At 40.8% G+C, this 22,501-nt stretch overlaps 1 protein-coding gene across 4 annotated transcripts in view; it reads left to right on the top strand.

Moving 5' to 3' along the window:
• The window catches only part of MYT1L (myelin transcription factor 1 like), a 216,748-nt gene extending 204,821 nt beyond the window's left edge, over nt 1–11,927 (top strand). For 2 of the 4 annotated variants that reach the window (XM_003411868.3, XM_023550389.2), the window contains exons 19-21: nt 118–221; nt 10,255–10,398; nt 10,732–11,927. In XM_003411868.3, coding sequence (XP_003411916.1) covers nt 118–221; nt 10,255–10,398; nt 10,732–10,872 — 389 coding nt within the window. In that variant the 3' untranslated portion in view covers nt 10,873–11,927. Of the gene's footprint in view, nt 1–117; nt 228–10,254; nt 10,399–10,731 lie in introns of all 4 variants that reach the window. The other 2 variants (XM_023550392.2, XM_023550391.2) reach the window with 2 other exon arrangements.
• The last annotated feature ends 10,574 nt before the right edge of the window (nt 11,928–22,501 follow it).

Below are 22,501 nucleotides of genomic sequence, written 5' to 3'. Positions count from 1 at the left end.
TTTTTTTTTTAATTCAAGGGATATATTTTCCAGGCAAGTCCCATTCCAAATATAAAAAGAAAATTCAAAATTCTAGCTCTAATATTAGTTTTAACGTACTGATATTTGTCTTTACAGGTATAGAAAATGATGAAGAAATCAAACAGTTAGATGAAGAAATCAAGGAGCTAAATGAATCCAATTCTCAGATGGAAGCTGACATGATTAAACTCAGAACTCAGGTAACAGTTTTTCGAAGCCCTAAACGTTAGCTGTGTATATGTGCTCTCACACTGGAGGAACGTGTCAACAAACCATTAGAACAGATGCCACTCCCTTTTTTTTCTTTACTCATTGTTTTTCATCCTTCATTTTTCTACTCTATATGTTGGTCTTCTGCTGAAATAGCACCAGTGGCCACATTTGCTGCAACAGAGAAACCATTGGTTTTCTTGTTTTCTGTTATGGTTGTTTTTAAAGAAATACCATCATGAATAGTCATCCCCAGAGGATGGCCTATTCCTTCAGCAGATGAGTTATTTTTCTCCCAAGACACGTTAGGACTTTAATATTATTTAATCGCTTTATATTTGACAGCCAGTATTACCAGGATTACAAATAAGGGGTGCCTGTACCTAAGGCTTAACTTCTCAGTGCCTGGTGCTTGTAGCTAACCTTCCATGTATGTGCCGAATTCTCAGGGACCCAGGCCTCAGCCTGCACAGGTACACAGAAGTGTACAGCTGGCCAGTCTGCATTGAGGAAGGAGGGAGGGAAGAGAGGTTTATTGAGCACCTACTAAGTGCCAGATATCAGAGTGGTTGTAGTCATGTAATCTCATTTCATTCTCACCAATGGTCCACAAGGTAAGTGCTACCAGCCTTATATTACAGATGGAAAATCTAAGGTTCAGAGAGGTGAAGTGCTTCAGCTAAACCAAGGTCACACACCCCACCGATGGGGAATTTGCACTTAGGTCTTTCTGACTTCCAAGCCACATGCAGTGCCGAGCGTGCCTTCCACTAGCCTTTGATTCGCTTAACATAGGCTCTAGGAGTAGATGTCCATTGCTGGTAAAGGGACCCTCTCCGCTGTGTTAACACAGGTAAGGCGAGATATTGCTATTCCACTAGAAACAATATCTCTACCTCTGATCATCGCTGTGGACTTGGACCATCTAACCCAAACAGGGCACTCTCCAAGTAGTACACAGTATTCGTGAATATTCTTAGGAAATGCGTCGGCATCCTCCGTAAAGTTAGTTCAGTTGGCTAGGCATGAGTTCAGAGAGCTAGTGATTATGATGGCAAAACCAGCAGCTATCATTTACTCAGTGTTTACTCTAGGCAGATCTAAGGGCTTTGCATGGATTAAGTAATGGAGTCCTCCTAACACCCTCATGAGGTAGGTCCTCTCGTTAGCTTTATTTTAATAGATGAAGAAACTAAGGCTCAGAGGGATCAAGTAACTTGCCCAAGGTTTAATAATGACAGCCATTAGTGGTCAACAGCTCTGCTCTGTCACCTGTTGCTGCTCTTCCATACATTCATGGGGGGCACAAAAGCGAAGATATCCTCAGGGGATGTGGGCCTCCAGAGCAACTGAATGGAATTTCAACGGTGCCCCCGCCAAGTGCAAGGACGAAACAAAGGGAAGAAAATTTCTACTTGGCCGTAATTGTTGCTGTTAAATTGTTTTGATACCAACCTGTTTACTGAAATCCGTGGGTATCAGTCCATTGATCTCTCCAGTTCTGTGCCTCAGCGCTTATAATTGTGCTGAGGCCTTAGCCAGATTCTGCCTATTTGTCCTGGCCAAACAGATCGGAGTTCTCCTTAAAGCTTACCTAAACTTTGGGTTTGGAAGATAAAGTGACAGTCATGTGGTTTTTCTCGACCATTGGAGCAGCCGAGTTCACGGAGGGAGCCTCTTGGTCTCAGAGGACTCCACGGCCACAAGAGTATTCCATGGATCTCTTTTTCTGGTAAAGGAAATGAGATAACCAAATCAGCAATAATTTGCTTGGTTGGGTAAGGTAAAAATATCTGTTGTCGTTGGGTGCGGTCGAGTCGATCCTGACTCATAGAGACCCCGTGCAACAGAGAGAACTGCCCCGTAGGGTTTTCTTGGTGGTGATCTTTATAGACGTAGATTGCCAGGTCTTCTTCCCTTGGAGCCACTGAGTGGGTTTGCACTGCCAACCTTTTGATTAGCAGCTGAGCACTTAACTGTTTACGCCACCACGGCTCCTTAAAAAAATCTACCCTTGTGTTTTATTTCGTTCATAAGGTTGAAAATCTTGAATGATTATTGCACATTTCAAAGCAATTCTTGATGACTTCTAATTTTCTTATCTGGCCCCTGGAGTTAAATCCATACCCCATTGGGTGGTTTCAAACATGGTACCTTTTGAAAACCCAGGAAGTGTGTCTTTCCCTCTATCTGAGTGCCTTCCTGTGCGGTGAAGACCCAGGTTTGCAATGTCTTTGTTCATTGATGGATGGGAAACTGCTCTAGTCCTCTTCCTCCCCACAAACAGTTCTCACCCTCCAGCTGTAAGGAAAGCCTCAACTGCTAGAGCTTAGCCAAGAGCCATGTCAGGATAAATGCTGTGCTCACCTAGAGCGAAGCTTCCCTGTAGTGAAGAATATGGAACCCTACTGAATCCTCTTTGGCTGAAGAGCCATGGAGACTAGAAATACATGACAAATCACTGTGCACGCTTGGTTTCCCTCCTCAGGAATTGTTGTATCTCTGTTTCTTCTCACTAGCTTGTTTTTCACTCTTGATATCAGAGGTGAACATTTGCTTCTAACTGCGTCTATTTATGTCTGGTGTCAAAAATTAATTTTAAGCGTTAATGTTTATTCTCATTGACATGGCTAATGAAAGATACACGTAGGAGTGGGTCAGTTTATACTATGAAAAGCAAGCTCAAGTTCTTAAAAGTGAGCTGGGAACACAGAAATAGTTCAGAGGGCTGAGGATGCACCAAGCCACATATTCCCTAAGCCTTGCTGTTGGCGGGGCTGGAGCCCATGTGCTTAAGTACGGGTAAGGATGGGGATTGAAGATCAGTCTCAAATACTGAGCTAGGCAGATGGCAACACAGGCAACATAAGGTCATGGTCATCTCTTAAATAGGCTAGACCTTGGACAAAACTTATTAGAAAACGACTTGTGCTGATGCCTTAACGAGCTCCCTTTCTTTACGCACCCGGTCCGAATGCCCTGTTGGATGGTGCTTTGAGTCTGGCTTTCCAGGTTTATAAAGTCACACGTGCTCTACTGATTGAGCCTCCTACTTGTCTCAAAAAAAAACACACTGGAACATTAAGGTTCTGATGCTTTGCTAAGGAGTCTCATGCTCTCATTCCCTTAGCTGAGCAATACCAGAAAGGGGAGGCGATTCCACACTTGTATATATTTTTGACAAATCTGACCTGAGATCAAGGCAAAGTTTTCCCAAGGGCCACCTAACATATTAAATCACACTATAACACAGTGGAAACCCTGATGGAGTAGTGGTTAAGAGTTCGTCTGCTAACCAAAAGATCAGCAGTTTGAATCCAACAGATGCTCCTTAGAAACCCTGTGGGGCAGTTCTACTCTGTCCTATAAGGAGAAGCCCGTGGGTGGGGCAAACAGTTAGAGCTCAACTGCTAGCCAAAAGGTCAGCAGTTCAAACCCACCCAGAGGTGCCTCAGAAGACAGGCCTGATGATTTGCTTCTGAAATCTCGCAGCCTTGAAATCCCTGTGGAGCACAGTTCTACTCTCCACACCTGGGGTCGCCATGAGTCAGAATCGACTTGATGGCAGCTAACACCACCACCATAATAAAGGGAATGTACGCTTGTTCCCAGAGTCCGAACCCATAAAAGGCAAGAACAACCAGTGAGATGTTATGAGGTAAACAAGAACTGATATGACGTTCTTCCTTGAAAAGTGCGAGCTGAGGATGTCAGAGCTGGTTTCTGAGCTCCAGGCCCTCCTGAGAGGCCTTGAAAGTGGGCTCTGACCCTCACCTGTAGTCTCCCTCTTATCTGCTTTACACACTGTTGTTGTTAGGTCCCGTCAAGCTGGTTCTGCTCGTCATAGCGACCCTGTGGACAACGGAACGAGACACTGCCCGGTCCTGCGCCATCCTCACAATCGTTGCTGTGTTTGAGCCCATTGTTGCAGCCACGGTGTCAGTCCATCTCATTGAGGGTCTTCCTCTTTTTCTCTGACCCTCTACTTTGCCAAGCATGATGTGCTTCTCCAGGGACTGGTCCCTCCTGATAATATGCCCTACCTTTACATACGAGGGTTCCATATACACTTTCAATTTAAAATATATTCTGCTGCTTAAAAAATTTCATAAACTGACAATCAAACCTAAACCCCTCATATTACAACTGAGGAATCTGAGGTCCAGTTAAGACATGCCAACCTTCCAAGGTCACATATCAAAGTAGCAGCAGAAGAGAAACAAGAACCCTGGAAATCTAAAGTAGCAGAGTTTCATTGTCTCTTTATTTAAAATGGTTGGAAAAGTTATCTTTTGTTTTTAGTATTATCGAGTCAGGGATTGCTTAGCTAAATTCATTTCTAATTCCTACTTTTCACGTTAGCCGTACCTGGATTTTGTATATTATGCACTTTGAATCTCTTAGAGAACAGGGGAAATTATAGAGAGAAGGAAAAAAAAAAGGAACTTGATCAAACCATTTATAAATTTCAAATATCTGTCCAGGGTGAGACAATCTCCCCTGCCATTCTCGGTAGAAAGATGTTAGCGGTGCCATCTCTAACCCAAGAGTTGTTCTTATTAAAATGTAGAATACAGTTTGTTCACTACCCGGTTGCAAGAATTCAAATCTAGAGCAAATACACCGCTGTTTAATTGAATAGATGATTTCACCAAATTGGAATGTGTTTGAACAGTATTAAGGGTGAAGTCTTTTGGTTCAAGTTAGTACAATCAAGACAACTTCACTGCACCTGAGAAATCCAGACATTCTTATGCTCTGCAGTGCAATCATAAGGGATCTGTTTACCGGAACACATACCCAGATCAGAAACACTGAATTCCTGCCCCATTACAGAATCTCTGGATTACACTTTGCCCCCATTGCAATTCAGCACCAGCAAAATTGTTGAAGTTGCTACCAGGCTGGCTATTTCCCCAGTCTCAATTCAGCTGAATTCAATGCAACGCATGTTTTGAGGTGCTTATGACCTGCCAGCCCCCCTGCTAGGCCTACACAAGATTCTATTCTGAATTCCACAAGATTTCTCATCACACCCCAAAAAGGTTTGTCATCCCAATTCAACTCATTTCCTATTAACATTTATTGACCACTTATTACCATGAAGAGTACTGGCACAGAGATACAAAGGGGTAAAACTCATTCTCTGCCCTCATGCGACGTATACAAATTGCTTGTTATAGAGCATAGAAAAAAAAGTGCCTGCTAAGGAACACAAAGGAAGTGTAAGATAAGCATGGGAGCAATACAACACCAGGAAGAGTGAGGTAAGTAAAGCTGGATGTGAACCGTGAATGTTCTAAGGGCCTTTAGAATTGGAGAGACCACACCACCCTGGTTGTCAAAGTCCAGAGTGAGAGTCTCTAAAGAAGGAAAAGTCTTTAAGAATGGGCCCAAAATGAAATGGAGGATTTCAGCAAAGATGAGGGAGATGGGAAGAGATCATCCCAGGCATAGGGAGGCACAAGAACAAAACGATGGCAGGGAGAGTAGGAGACATATTCCCAAGCAGTGAAGTTGTCTACTGTGGTGAAATGGTCAGATCCACCATAGCTGTTCTGTTAGGGAGGTGGTTAGACAGGACGAAGTATTAGACTACAAAGGGAAGTAGTACTTTGAGGCTAGATTGTTACCTAGTTGAGAAATTGTATAGGTTCTGTCTTGGTGGGCTAAATGAACAAGTATTGAACATCTTAATATTAAGGATAATTAAATTTGCTTCTTCTGAGCTTAGTAGGCTAGTTAACCTTGTGATTAGAGTCTTGGGTCACAGTATTTCTGCACCATTTATTAGATAACAGGTTGTTCTACCTTTGAAATAAAATTTCTATATGTAATTCAGCCTCCTTATAATTCCTAAATACCAATTTCTATTCATTTTCAAGCATATAACCGGTCTTCAAAGACACAAAATTAATGGTGGAAGGCATTTTTCCCCTTAGCAAAGACACATTCCTTGAATTTATCTGCTTCCACCATCCCACTCTTCACTTCTTTGAATACTTGTATATTTTATGCTTATTCTGCAAATGTTTTTAAAACCATATCAGACCATCCTGGGTACTCAGTCAAGACCAGGATCAGCAAACCTTTTCTGTAACAGACCAGATAGTAAACATTTTAGACTTTTGGACCATGTAGTCTTTGTTGCAGTGACTCAGCTCTGCCCTGATAGTATGGAAGTAGCCATAGACAATACGTACAGAAATGAATGAGTGTGACTGTGTTCCAGTAAAACTTTATGTGGACACTGAAATTTGAACTTGATATGTTTATGTCAGAAGTTTTTTTTTCCTCCATTAATATCCTTCTTTTGATTTTTTTCAACCATTTAAAAATATTTTAAAAATTCTTAGCGCACGGGTTTTATGTTCTTGGCTCACAGGCCAAACCCATCACCATCAAGTCGATTCCGACACATAGGGAACCTATAAGACAGAGTAGAACAGCCCCATAGGGTTTCCAAGGAGCAGCTGGTGGATTCGAACTGCCCATCTTTTGGTTAGGAGCTGAGCTCTTAACCACTGTACGTACCATCAGGACTCCACAAACACAAACAACAGGGTGAAATTGACCTCCGGACTGTACTTTGCCAATTCTTGGTCTAGACAACAACTGGTCTTATGAAATGCTTACTTAGGCCCAGAAAGTGAGATGGCGTAAACTTGTTTGTGTAACATGCAGGGTTTGACCTAGACCCATTTATCATCCTGCCTGCAAATAAAGACAACGTTCTCGAAAAAGGAGTAGGATATGCAATATACCTGTTTGCTAGCAGTTTGTACAGGCTTAATTTTTTAAGTAGAGAGTCAGAAAGAGAATGCTGAGCAAGTTCCTATCTTTGCCATGAGGAAGTAGATGTTCATCAAAAATGTAGACTGAGATTAAAACCAAACCCATTGCCTTGAAGTGGATTCCAACTCATAGCAACCCTATGAGACTCAGGTTAAAAACTGAATACCAAACCCACTGCCATCGAGTCGATGCTGACTCATAGCGACCCTATAGGACAGAGCAAAACTGCTCGACAGAGTTTCCAAGGAGCATCTGGCAGATTCGAACTGCCGACCTCTTGGCTAGCAGCTAACAACACTATGCGACCAGGGACTCAGGTTAGTGCAGTGGAAATGCTGTCAATGATAAATGACAACTTTCTTCTTTTCCCAGAGGCTAAGAAAAGTTAATGGGTGGCCTAGGAGCACATTGTTAATGACAGGTAGAACCGGGATTCTACCCCAGGCCTCCTAAATCAAAGTCTAAACAACAGCAACAACAACAAAAAAACCAAACCCATTGCTATCAAGTGGATTTCAATTCATAGAGACCCTATAGGACAGAGAACTGCTCCATAGGGTTTCCAAGGAGCGACTGGTGGATTCGAACTGCTGACCTTTTGGTTAGCAGCAGAGCTTTTAACTTCTACGCCACCAAGGCTCCCAACATATATCTAGAATTTCTATTTTTTAAAATGATGAAGTCTCTGTTTTCTGACATCCCTTCTGAAAATCGGTGTAGGGTTGGCATGCTGTTCTGGTTCAGAAGATGGTAATTTTCCTAAGCCAAAAAAAGACTGATACAAATCACTTAAGGCATCCAAGGAGTCCCAGTGCCCTTTGTAACAAATGCTTTGAAAGTACATTTATTTAGACTGCATATTTTGTTCCACTGTTGAGTGAAACCAACAAAATATTTATTCTACTCTGGAGAAGGGCAAAGAATTTATAAGTAGGCTCACCCGGCCTGGTGTAGAGCCTTAGCTAACAACTCTAGTCACACCATGTGGGAAGTTATGATATAACTTCTCTTGGATTTATGGACCACAGGAAGACTCTTCACCCTTCTCAAAGGGGTTGTCAAATTTTCGATATAGAACACAGGTTGAAAGAGAAATTTATCTAAAATGTGCCACCATTAATAACGGTTGGGAGGCAGGCAAACAAGCAGCAAAAGTTAAATTGACCCCTAGCAAGTGGAGATACTAAACAGCCCAAGACAGAGCCTAAGGCTTGGTGTTTGCCCTTAAAGACTCTTAAATTGTCTTCTCCATTCTCATGGAAATCAGGAAGACACACAAAAAATTGTTGGAGAGCAACAGAATGGTAAAAGGCAAGTGGGCTGGAGCCCAGAAAGGCTTTCTGAAGACAGAGGACTTTGAAGAGCCTGAGGGATGGTCGAAGAGCTGTAGCTAGCACCAAGGCATCATTGTTACATAGAAATCCCCAGGTAGAAAGGCGAGGAGTAGCCACTCTCCTCTTTGTCCATGTGTAAATCCTTGTACCCACTGCTTCTACTGTGCCTCCACCCCTGTGTGTTTCCTATTCATTCTCCTTCTGATTAAAAACCCATATCCTATGTGATAATTTTGTCACCTCCCTAAATTATATTTCAAACACAGAAAAAGCATATCTGTTCAAATTGATATTCTCCAGTAAATTACTAAGCAGGCCATTTCTGTTCTGACCCACACAAAGGGCCACCATCCGGTCTGAGCGTAACACAGAAAGCCCTGTAGAGAGTTACAAAATCCACTTTGAAAACAAAATAAGGAAAAGCTGCCCTTCAGGGGCCTAACTAAAAGGCTAGGCGAGATGGATCAGGCCATACATCAACTCATGAGCTTGTTATTCTCATCAGATGAGTCAGTTGACATGGGAACACTAATTTGATAATTACAAGAAAAACAAATGAGAAAGTTGTTGTGGGAGAAATAAACCCATTTGATATTGAGAGGGCCTCTCTAAGTCCCTGAGAGAACATTGTGGACTGCTGAATCCTTTCAAAGGGGAAACCCCACATGAAGGTAGGCATCGCCTGAGAGTGTCTAGCAAAAGTGGGACCACTGGTTTCTGACAAAGAGTCTGGGATTGAGGTTAGCGAATGACAGACAGGAGGTACTGAAAGGGAGAGAGCATGAGACTTAAAAAAAAAAAAAAAAAAAGGCAAACCAAATACCTGAAGGATAATAAGAAAATGGGAAAAGGTGAAATAGAGGGGAAAAAAGAAAAGAAGCTCATGAGAGATGGATTCAAGAGTAACAAGTGGGGAAAGAAGAAGGAACAGGATGGGCAAGGGAGCTCTTCGACCTCATGGATGGGTTAGTGGAGAAAGATGGATCCAGAGCAAATGAAGAGGCATGCCTTGGGGCCCTTGTGCCCTACACTGTGTGATGCAAAACTGCAGAGACCATCATACAGACAAGGGGCAGCTCTGGTGCCGTATCTGGGAAATTTGTTGGGTAAGTAAGTACTAGAGTGTCTGGTTATTATGTGGAGGCCAGGGAGGCACCCACAGTAAAGGGTTCTTTACCTTGGCGATAACATTCAATCTAGACTCTTCAGAGGAAAAAAAGAGTGGGACAGGAAGTCATGATAGGTCTTTATCTGGTCTGCAAAAGAATTAATGCTATCATATGTAGATAAAAGCAGAGTGCGTATATGGCATTCATCTAAGAAGACGATAACATGTGTGGGTCAGCAGAGAACTGTGCTCCAGAAGGTGTACAATGGCTGATTTTTCGGAAGTAGATTTCTAGGCCTCTCTTCCAAGGAGCCTCTGGGTGGACTTGAACCTCCAATCATCAGGTTCTCAGCTGAGAGCTTTAACAGTATGCCCCACTCAGTGACTTTATAAAATTAGATTCAGGCTAAAAAAGAATTAGTACTAGAAGCAAGTCAGTAAAATGCAGGGTAATATAGAGAAAAAGTAGTCATATGATTAAATGTGCAATGACAAACAATTGTTGTAAAAATGGAATGGACGTTGAGACAGCTCAGGAACCTACGTTACACTAACCCCACTCAGAAAGACAAGCCGTTACAGTCAAGTTGCCAAATTTCCAAGTGTAATGAATAAAAAACAAAAATAAAGCCTGAAAACGCGAAATTTTTAACTCTGAAGCCTTTTTATTTAAGCAAAAAAGTTCTCACTTTGCATCTGATAGAACTGTTGTCACTCAACGCAAAAGCACATGCTTCCCTAACGGCTTGCCTTGTATTACATGTTACACAAATTTGTGCGTTTTAGATTACCACAATGGAGAGCAACCTGAAGACGATAGAAGAGGAGAACAAAGTAATTGAACAGCAAAATGAGTCTCTTCTTCATGAGCTGGCCAATTTAAGCCAGTCTTTAATTCATAGTCTAGCTAATATCCAGCTGCCACATATGGTAAGTGACTGAGAGTGCGAGATAAGGAACTTGGCAATCTTCCGCAGTGCACAGCATAACATAGATGTCTTTTTTTTTTTTTTTAATTCTTTATTTTTATGGTTCTTCAACCGTTGGATATTTGTGGTTACTACCCTGAAACCATAAAGTTAACTGCTAAAAAACATTGGTGGGGCTGATCCAATGTACCCCATAAAATTAAGTATGCTCTAAACAGGCCTTTTAAATATTAATGAAATGGTGGCACTATGGTATTATACTATTTTATGCTTATGTGAATATACTATTAAGAAAATAAAAGTTGTATATGAACTACTATTTAATATCTCGTAGGATCCAATCAATGAACAAAATTTTGATGCTTACGTGACTACTTTGACGGACATGTATACAAATCAAGATCGTTATCAGAGTCCAGAAAATAAAGCCCTACTGGAAAATATAAAGCAGGCTGTGAGAGGAATTCAGGTCTGAACAGCTGCTCTAGTGATGAAAATCTTGCTTAAAAAAAGGATGCCTCCTGTTTTTTGCTGCTGTATTTACCAGAAAGTGTTCTATATTTATTTCTGTTTGAAACAGTGTTATGCTTACAAGACTTCATAATGATTTTATGTCTTGCTTTAAAGATAGTAACTGCAGAATAGTTTTTGAATACATCCACATTTTGTACGTTTTCATATAAGCTGACATAGTGTGATATGCCATGTAATGTCGATAGCTGCTAATGTATGCACATTTTGGGGGTATATATATTTCTGAAGAGGTAAGCTGATCAAAAGTAAATAGAGTGTAAATTCTTTTTAATGCTTTAGTGATTAAATGTTTTAGTATTTTGAACTGAAATGGACAAAAAAAAAAATAGCTTTGAATGACAATGTTGCGGTCCTGCAGCCACTTTTTAAAACGCTCTCGTTTTGCCTCATGTTGGAGGATTTTATGGAGTTTAAGAAATACACTTTGTGTGCGTATTGTTTCATAGCGAGAATTGGTTGCAAAAATGCTTTATTTTTGAACAATGCTTGGAAATATTATGTGATTTTTTTGTTTTGTTTGTTTTAGGAGGATGGTGTATGGTGGGGGCAGTAAATGAGGTTTTTTGAATTCCAAGGAAATGGCATGGATTAACTATAAGAAATGAAATAAGTAATTTATTGTAAGACAACATCAAGCCATGGAAACTTGACAGAAGATTCAAAGCAGCTTAAACAGCACTTTTAAATTAACTCCTAAGCATTACATGGTGTGACCATGGAGACTTCAGTTAAGACAGGAGCTTATCAGAGGTGGACAACATGAAGATTTTCTTTTTCCTTTTCAATAAACTCTGCAACAGCCTTCTCTTATCTCCCCTAGAGTTGTGTGCCCCTCTGAACTGTCTGTTATTGCAATGTAGTTTAACAGAATTTGTGTGTTTTCCGTTTAAATTAAAAGGCCATTGAAGAGCATTTATTTCCCCTTTTTTAAGAATTATTACTAACATTATTTGACCTTTGGGGGCTACACATAAATGACGTGTGAGTATTCTAGTTACTGGACTGAATTTTCTGCTGGATTGGGTAGGAAACGCCGTTCAGTAAAGTTTCTCTCTCCCCCGCTCCCCCACCCCAACCTTGGCTTTGAATAAGCTTCCGGTTCTATTCAGAGTACTCTTAAAATGCCAGTTAGGTTCTAACTTTCGCTGGAGATCAGTGGACCATATCGCACTTACGTAGCCTTGTTGTTTGGTTTATTGTGACCTATTCTAAGAATGAATGCAATCAGATTTGAAAAGGAACTAAATATACTTCAGCACTTTTTTTGCTTTAATGTAGATCCTTTTAGACTTGTTTATACCTTCAAGATTTGATTGTTTTATTCCAAATGACTGCACTATATGTATGCATAAGACCACTTTTTATTGCTGCATTTTTCCCTTTTGAGTAGTACCTTTGATGATGTGTGGTGTTTCCTGGTGTTGACTTGATTTACATTTAATAGCATCTCTTTTCCTTCCATGTCTTGATGTTATGCAGAAAGTACAAAAGTACTTTAAAATTTTGTTATGAAAAAAAAAAAAAGATGGGTTTTGTAAAAATAATAATAAAAAAAAATATTTTTAGCAGAACAGGACTTACAGGGTCATTGTCCCCACAGTGTGCCAGTTGATTATTTGCACTTACCTTGTCCTATATATCCGTACGGAGGTGTGCAATTCCTGTGTCATTAGCCTCGTGACACTGAACCTGGACGGCTGATCCAATAATATTGCTAAAGGGAGACTACAGGGATCTCACAACAAATATTCTGATACAATACTCAACCTCGGTATATATATATGTATAAATATATGTATATCCCAGCGGCACTTTATACTGTTCACTGTACAAAAGCTTACAGTTTTCCACGAGGACTTTAATAACTAGCTGGGAAAAAAAAAAAAAAGATTATGTAATTACTTCGGGGCTCTGCAGGATCTTCTCTGTACAGCGCCCCCTTTCTGTTGTGTTCTTAGTTGTAGCGGCCATGCTCAGAATTGCCTTTTTGAGAGCTGAAGCAAGGTGCTTGTCATTCACCTGATGCCATATATATTGTCCAGGGCCCTAGCCTCCTTTTAGGGCCCTCCATTGTTCATAATGGCATATGCATCTCCCCACTGCATTGTGTCTGCAGCTTCTTCGCCAATATAGTAAGGCTTTTAGTGGACTAATAGGTAGTATCGGTTTTGGATTCTTCTTGTTATCACCTATGTACAATGGAAAGGGGTTTTAAGCACAAATCTGCTGCTCATTTACTGTTGGTACATAAAATCAAATCAAAAGCTATCCGTGACTATTATATAGGGATCACAAAAGTGTCATATATTAGAATGCTAACCTTTCATATGGAATTATTGTGAGTCATCAGAGTTTATTTATTAAAACTTATTGTTCATATTCATTTCTAAGTTAATTTAAGTAATCATTTATTAAGGACAGAATTTTGTATAAACTATTTATTGTGCTCTCTGTGGAACTGAAGTTTCCTTTATTTTTGTACTACACAGCATGGATTTGTTGACGTTTTAATTTTGCTATAAATGTGTGGAATCACAAGTTGCTGTGATACTTCATTTTTAAATTGTGAACTTTGTACAAATTTTGTCATGCTGGATGTTAACACATCTTACTCTAAATAAAAAAAAAAAAAAAAAGGCGTTGCCATATTTGTAGCATGATAGTTCTCTAGCCCGGGTCTGTGTTTTTACTTGACTCTGTGGAGAAGCAGCATCTGGGGCCCAGGCAGGTTCCACTTTGAAAGTTTCATTCCAAGGGTAGTTTTTTTAAAAAAACATTTTTAGAGGTTTCATTTTCCAGTGCAAGACATGTAAAATTAAACGATTTTTCTAAAAATTATGTGAGTAGCTTATAGTATCTTCAGTGTGTCTTACTTTTTTGAAAAAAAAAAAAATCATTTTGTCCTGGTTGCTATCCATCTCTCTCTGTCTTTCTCTCTCTCTGGTGTGAACTATTGAGAGTTCATTGCAGTATGACACACTTGACCTCTAAATACTCCAGCATCTATTTCTTAAGAACAGGGACATTTTCCTACACAACCACAATACAATTATCACATTTAATACTATATTATCATTTACTGTACTCCCTCCCCCCATAGCAACCATCTAGGACAGAGAAGAACTGCCCCTGCTGGGTTTCCAAGGAGTGGCTGCTGAATTCAAACAGCCCCACCAGGGCTCCCTAGCTAAACTGAATCAATAAGATCCTTTATAAATAGTTTTTCATTATCTGGTATTCAATCAAGGATCACATACTGTACTCAGTTGTCCTGACTCTTTATCTCCTTATTTTAGAATAGTGTCTTGAACTTTCTATGTCTCCTAGGACATGGACATTTTTGACAGCTACTTTGTAGAATACCCCTGAAGATGGATTTGTCTGATGCTTCCTCATGATTCCAAAAACCAAACCTGTTGCCATCGAGTCAATTCTGACTCACAGCAGAGTAGAACTGCCCCATTGGGTTTCCAAGGAACAGGGCTTCTCCTCCTGAGAGTTTAAATAGATGTTGTACCCTTCTCAGTGTACCGCATCAAGGATACCTGCTGTGAGTTTGTTCTGTGATTGACTATCTTGGGGCTTTGAAATAACTCACTGTTACTTCGACATGATCAACAAGATCACAAGTGTCAATATTACTAATAAAACTTAAGTAGCCCACAAATATTATTTAACGATGAATTACTTTCACTTTGCCTTTGTTAGTACAAGTCAAAATTTAAAACTCCAAAAATACTGTCCCGCAATAGACAAAATTCCCCAAAATCTAAAATTTAAGGAACAGACCCTCATAGTGTCTGTCAATCCCAAAATTTATTCTGACTGGAGTGTTCTGATGTTCTAAGATCAAAGGTTACCTGAGTACCTCTTGCAGGCTAGTCTTGTTTGATATTTTACATGAAACTGCAGTTCTTTCTGGAAACTTTAAGGATTAAAATACGGTCCTACTGAGATTCTTTGTCAGATTCACTAAAGCCTGTAGGGTGAGGGGGTGACTATGCCATCTTTTCTTAGGATTCATACATTTTAAACTCTCTAAAAAAACAAAAAATTTTTTTTTTTTTTTAGACCTACAGGAACCCCAGTGGCATAGTGGTTAACTGCTATGGCTGCTAACCAAAGGGTCGGCAGTTCCAATCCACCAGGCGCTCCTTGGAAACTCTAGTGGCAGTTCTACTCTGTCCTATAGGGTTGCTATGAGTCGGAATCGACTCGATGGCACTGGGTTTGGTTTTTTGGTTTAGACCTACAGGATGGAAGCTCTGTCAAAGGCTGTCTTTAGGAACAAATGAAGTTCATGCAGATGGTGGCTGTAAATGTCTACAGGCTTTTGTCAGTTACTTAAGTCTGTAGTCTTAATAATTAAAAGCAATTTTTTTTTTCCTTTATGAGCCAAGTGGCTGTGAATTGGTACAAACATTTTTGAAAGCAGTTTGTCAATAATGGAAAAAGATCTATAAAATTCTTGGCCCATTAATTCAATTCCAGAAGTCTAGCCTAAAGATACCGAACTTAGGTATTCACTGAAGCAACTGTGAAGACACCAACGTCAACACTGACAACCTAAAAGCCCAGTTATGGTGGAGTGGTCAAGTCGCTGATGATAAGTCTACCTGATAGGATGCCATAGGGCTATTAAAATGAGGTTTATAAATATTCTTTAATAGGATGGAAAATGCCTGTGATAAAATAGGAGAACGATACAAAAGACTGTGAACACATGAAGAAACAGGTCACCAACAGCAAGTTTAGAACAAGTTGGTATATGTATTAACTGCTGAGATAACCGTATTTCATGAGCTTCAACTGTTGCCTTCCATGCAAGTCCCCCCCAAAAACACACCAAACCTGATTACAACTCATAGTGACCCTATAGGACAGGGTAGAACTGCCCCCACAGGGTTTCTAAGTGGCTGGTGGATTTGAACCGCCAACCTTTTGGTTAGCAGCTGAGCTCTTAACTACTATGGGACCCGGGCTCTAAGGAAGCCCCACTGTTTTGCATAAGGAGGGCTCCACCACATTCCTTGCTATGGTAACTAGGAGCCACAAGGCATACACTATTCACTGGCCTCAAGGAAATCAAAGTGAATTGTCAAAAGAGAAGGACCTGGGGCGAGAGAAAGAGGAAAGTCAGTGAAGCTGAAATTAGAAAGCAAACAGCCTTGAGTAAAAAGAGCTGTGTGATTTACCTGGTTTCCCCAGAGTCCTTTGTCTCACACTGGCATACCTGTACATATTTCAACTATGCGTACCAGGATAGAAGGCCTTGATGGCATTTTTCTAACCATTGACAAAGAAATGGAATTATTCTGGAAAGCCTGAATTTACTGAGGCTTCTGCAGAGTGTAAGGAAACCTGGTGGTGCAGTGGTTAAAGCAATCGACTGCTAAGCGGTTTGAAACCACCAGCGCCTCTGAGGGAGAAAGATGTGGCAGTCTGCTCCACAGAGATTTACGGCCTTGGAAACCTTATGGAGTCGCTATGAGTTGTACTTGACTCGACAGCAGTGGGTTTTCTGCACAGTATAGGAGAAGAGCCATCCTTCAGGACTGGGCAGTGTTTCGTTCTGTCGTGCACAGGGTCGCTACGAGTCGGAACCGACTCAACGGCACCTAACAACAACATAGGGGAAGAAGGCCATTGAGCTGAGGCAAGGCATTGAGTGCATCCAAAGAATAGTTTTCCAATTCTTCTGGCAATGCCTCCAAGGCTGCATTATTTAATCTTTTTGGCATTAAAAAAAAAACAAGAACCAAGAACACAATGGGAAGGATGAAGAGAATGTATGCTAAGAGGTGAATGCGCTGCAGGCCAGCCACAGGCAGGTTAACAAACAATTAACACATTAGCAGATTCAGCTCTGGATTGAACTGGCCTGACCTCTGGCTCCTTCTAAACCAGACCACCAACCCTACTGCCGTCCAGTTGATTCCAACTCATGGTGGCCCCATGTGTCACGAAGTGGAACCAAGTTCCATAGGGTTTTCTTGGCTGTCATCTTCACAGGGGTGGGTCACTAGACTTTTCTTCTGTGGTGCTGCCAGGTGGGTTCAAACGGCCGTCCTTTAGGTTAGTGGTTGAGAGCAGACCTTTTGTGCTACCTATCTCCTGCCAAAAAAAACCCAAAACCAAACCCGTTACCATCAATTCCAACTCATAGCAACCCTATAGGACAGAGTAGAACTGTCCCATAAAGCTTCCAAGGAGCACCTGGTGGATTTGCGCTGCCGACCTTTACCACTAACAGCCATAGCACTTAACCACTACGCCACCAAGGTTTCCATCTCCTCCTAGATTCCATTATTATTGGCAAGGCCAGCCCAACTGTCCTCTCTTCACTCCCTCCTTGTCAGGAAGTAGGTCTCGGTTTCTCCAATTACATAAGAATCCATTTCTAGCCCTTACACCAAAAGAAACCAAACCCGTTGCCATCCAGTCGATTCTGACTCATAGCGACCCTAGTCCTCAGCACAGCTTGTATGTTGTTTCTCTGACCTCCCACCAAATGCCCTCTTTCCCATACATATGACCCATACACAATTAGTCTGAGGCCATTTTGGATTTTTTTTCCACTTCCTTAACTCGAGTCAGCGTAAATATCAGTTAATGGTGTGGCATCTCAATATCACTTTTTCAGACTTTATTTTTCAACATCAATAATGAATAAATAAAGTCTGGTGGTGCAGTGGTTGGTTAAGCATTTGGCTATTAATAAAAGATCGATCGGCAGTTCTAAACCACCTCGGAAACCCTATGGGGCATTTCTACTCTGATCTATAGGGTCGCTATGAGTTGGAATCGACTCGACAGCAATGTGTTTGGTTTTTAGAGTGGTTACTGTACACGTTCTGGGCTAAATGTAAAAACAACGTAACGGTCAAATCCCATCATAAGCAACCCTACAGGACAAAGCAGAACTCCCCCATAGGGTTTCCAAGGAGCGCTGGAGGATTCGAACTGCCGACTTTTTTGTGCTTATAATAGAGTTATATGATTTAATATAGTAATGAGCCTATCATTCCTTGAGGTTCAGTTTCACCCCTATCCTCAGGTGGGCCTGCTTTTCCTAGCATCTCGCCTTTCTTCAGCCAGACAAGCACTTTACCTGTTCATTTACAAAGAGGAGCCAGTCCTCAGAGGCCACAAAGCTCCACATCCGACCTCTCTCTGCCCTCCCAGGTCTTTTCTTGTTGCTTTACATATTGATCTTCAATCATGAGGGAGAAAAAGATGTCCCTAAAGTTGTATTCCTTACTGCTGCTCTCAAACACCTTGAACAGAGTTTAAAGATTAAAAGTTAAATGACTGAACAAATGAAGACTGCATTTTCAAAATATTAGATTATTGAAAGTAAATTTCTTTAAAAAAGTTGACCCTGAGTATATATGAACTTTATTTAACTCTTTAAACAGACAACCAGAAAGGTAGACAAAGAGTGAGCCACAAACTTTCACTTCCCAGACTGTGAAAACATTCCATCTTTACCAGTGGAAAGGAGAAAATCTGGGTCGTGACAATCTGCGCACCATTAACCAGTAACAATAGATCTGTGGACTTTCTGAATAATAACATCTAAACCTGCACCCACCTCCACTGTGCCAGACCTGGGCAAATTAGCAGAGATTTCAAGCAATAATTCGTTAACAAAAAATGACAAGTATCTGATAAGATCTACTGCACAATCGTGGTTTGTGCCTTTCCTCAGATTTAGAAAACATTTTTTTCTTTCTCCTGTGTAAGGTAGAAAGAATACGTGTTCAATTTGTTTTCTTCATTTAATCTGTGGGCAAAAAATTTCCCAAGACCGTTTGGGGGAGGGGGTTAGAAAAGTGACATTATTTAGCATCTATTATTCATCAGTCCCCACACTAGATTTTTTGCTTGGTGACTTTCCTACAGCTGAGCAGTATCCACCCCTAGAAATCAGGTATCTCCAGGCATTTCTGAATGACCTGAGGGATGCAACATTTCCTAGAAAACATCTCATCCTAACCAGTGAAAGGAGACCCTAGGTGGTACAAACAGTTAATGAGATGCGCTGCTAACTGAAAGGCATCTAAGAAGAAAGATTTGGTGATCTGTTGTTGTTGTTAGGTGCCATCGAGTTGGTTCCAACTCATAAAGACACTAGGTACAATAGAACAAAACACTACCTGGTCCTGTCCCATCCTCAAATCATTGCTCTGTTTGAGCCCATTGTTGCAGCTACTGTGTCAATCCATCTCATTGAGAATCTTCCTCTTTTTTGCTGATCCTTTACCAAACTTGATGTCCTTCTCCAGGACATGATAACATGTCCCAAGTATGGGAGATGAAGTCTTGCCATCCTCATTTCCAAGAAGCATTCTGGCTATACTTCTTTCAAGACAGATGTGTTAGTTCTTCTGGCAATCCATGGTGTATTCAGTATTCTTCACCAACACCATAATTCAAAGGCATCAATTCTTCTTCAGTCTTCCTTATTCAATGTCCAGCTTTCATATGCATACGAGGCTTTTGAGAACACCAAGACTTGGGTCAGGTACCCCTTAGCCCTCAAAGTGACATCTTTGCTTTTCAACACTTGAAAGAGATCTTTTGCAGCAGATTTGCCCAATCCAATATGTCTTTTTGATTTCTTGACTGCCGCTTCCATGGGCATTGATTGTGGTTACAAGTAAAATGAAATCCTTGACAACTTCAATATTTTCTGTGGTTATCCCTGGTGATCTATGTTCTAAAAATCAGCCATTTAAAACTATATGGAGCACCGCTCTACTTTGATATACAGGGGTCACCATGAGTGGGAATCAGCTTGATGGTAACTGGTGTTTGGTTGAACTAGAGAAAACACAGAGACGCATAGTGTGAGAGGAGAGCCAAAGATCTCTCGCCACGTTTTCCTGGAGGGAAGAGGCTTGTGCTTCCCACACAGGAGGGGACAGCATTGGAGGAAACACTCTGCTCTCTCCCTCCCTTCACAGGGACAGACATAGCTCTATGACACTGGAATCGAAGTAGGTGCACTTTAAATATTCAAGACGCAGTCTATTAAGAAAAGATTAAGAAAAAAGTGCAGCATTTCTTCATTTTCAAAGGCCTTTAGTACTTGAGAGCTACTACCAATTTAATACAAAGGTTAAGTGATGTAACTGTCTGGGTGGGGGTAGCTGACTTCCATAAGAAAACTGAAAAATTTAGATACTACTACTCAAATCTCCAGACTTGAGCTATTTGACTCAAAAGCCAAAAAAAAAAAAAAGAAAGAAAGAAAACCCAAACTCCATTGCCATAGAGTCGATTCTGTCAATTCTGACTCATGGTGGCCCTGTGGGACAGAGTAGAACTGCCCCATAGAGTTTCCAAGGAGCGCTTGGTGGATTTGAACTTCCAACATTTGGTTAGCAATCACAGCTCTCGACCACTATGCCACCAAGGCTTCCACAAAGGGGTAGTCAAATAGCTCAAGCCTCGAGGTTTGAGGAGTAGTATCTACATTTTTCAGTTTACTTATGGAAGTCCTCGCATAATGGGTAAGTGCTACTGCTCATCAAAACGTCAGCAGCTTGAATCCACCAGGCACTCCTTGGAAACTCTATGGGACAGTTCTACTTTGTCCTATAGGGTCACGTCACTATGAGTCAGAATCGACTGGACGGCAATGGGTTTTACATAAAGAGTGCTAACTAAAAGGTTGGCAGTTCGAATCCACCAGCTGCTCCTTGGCATCCCTATGAGTCAGTTCTACTCTGTCCTATGGGGTCACTATGAGTCGGAATCGGCTGGACAACAAAAGGTTTTGGTTACCCAAGAAGTACCTTAGAATAAACTCACAACTAGGGTACAGTGTGACTCACTCCCAACTCTGTAAAAACTCTGGTGAGTGTCCTGGCCAGGGTGTCCAGTGGTTTAAGAAGCCCCAGTAAAATTACTTGGGAAGGTAAACCCCAAATTGTTTTCTTATTAGTAAGTATTTTTGGCCTTGCTAAAATTTAGAGTTGTAAGTTAAAATTTTTTTGATAAAATTTGGCATATTTGATATTTTAAGAAATTGAAACTTCTAAGCTAATTGGCCAGTTAGATTGATCCTTTAGCTTTGTGATTACAAGTGGGTAATTTAGTTATTGAATTATTTGTGATTTCCTCTACGTGTATCAACAGAGCCACTGAAAGAAATAGGGCTTACCCATTTGTGAGATTAAGTTCTATTTATAAGAATAACATGAAAAAGTTTTTCAACAGACAAGGAAAGTACTTCTAAGGGAAAAGGGGCCTGTTTAATTTATAAAAAACAGTTTAGCAGGTTTGTTATTGTTGTGTGCCTTCAAGTCTATTTCGACTTATAGTGACTCTATAAGATAGAGTAGAACTGCTTTATAGGGTTTCCAAGGCTGAAACCTTCATGTAAGCAGACTACCACATCTTTCTGCAGCCGTCAGTGGATTGGAACCACCAAGCTTTTGGTGAGTAGCAAAGCGTTTTAACCGCTGCACCATCAGGGCGCCTTTCAAGCACAGAGAACAAAGGAAAGGTGAGGAGTTAATGACTGATTGTAAATAATTAGCTTCAGCTTGAAGTCCTTTGAAATGCAAAGGACAGAGGAGTGAATCACCACTTAGGTGTGAGAAGTCCACCTTTTAGGCTATAAAAAACTAAAAAAAGTAGGATCCTAGAATTGTAGTCAGCCCTGGTATTTCAATGGTTAAGGCGATTGTTAATTGAAAACTGGGTGATTGGAAACCACCAGAGGCTCTGCGGGAGAAAGATGTAGCAGTTGGCTTCCTTGGAAATTTATAGCCTTGGACACCCTATGGGGTAGCTCTGAGTCAGAGGTGACATGATAGCAGTGAATTTTTTGGGTATTCATGATTGTAGCTGGTGCCAAGAGCAAACTGTTTACATATTCTTCCCAAATGGTTTACACCCTGACCTGTTGGGTTAATTATGAACACATTCTTTCCAAGAACAATCGTTTACATCTTGACACACTCTTTCTAAATGCTTCACAGCCTGACCTTTTGTTTCCTGAGAAGGCATGTTGGCCCCATCGTTCTGGGTCTGACACAAGCATCTCCAGTTTGAAACTTTTCAGTCCTTACAAGTAATTGTTAAAACCTGTTATATATAAATAGAAGAATAACATTTTTAAGTGGAACTTTCAAAAGTTTAAGAAAAACTAGGATTTTACATGTGTAATTTTAAAACTAAATTAACTTAAGAAAAGCCTATACGGCATTTAACAACAACAACAACAAAAAAGAGCAGGATCTCAGAGAAACTAAAACCCTCCAGAAACATATCTTACTCCCTTAATCCTTCCTCTAGAGGTTTATCTAAAAATGAGGCTCAGAGCCTCAGGAGATTGATTAACTGAGAGTTGCTGTCACTGCTCTGGATGGACCGTATCTCTCTTTTCCACCTGGGACCTGGCTGTGGTATAGTTCCGTGGTCCCTCATGCAACTTACTGGTGTAAGGTAAATATAAATCTAGTAAGTGGATAAAGAGGTAGAGAAGTAAATAAATAGAAAGAGGGAGAGAAGGAAAGAAAGAAGGAGGGAGGAATGAAGGAAGGAAGGAAATAAGA

Source organism: Loxodonta africana, chromosome 12 (genome assembly GCF_030014295.1).
Source record: "Loxodonta africana isolate mLoxAfr1 chromosome 12, mLoxAfr1.hap2, whole genome shotgun sequence".
NCBI classification, from domain to species: domain Eukaryota; kingdom Metazoa; phylum Chordata; class Mammalia; order Proboscidea; family Elephantidae; genus Loxodonta; species Loxodonta africana.
The sequence above is the reverse complement of the archived record's forward strand: the minus strand, read 5'-3'. Positions and strand labels throughout refer to the sequence as shown.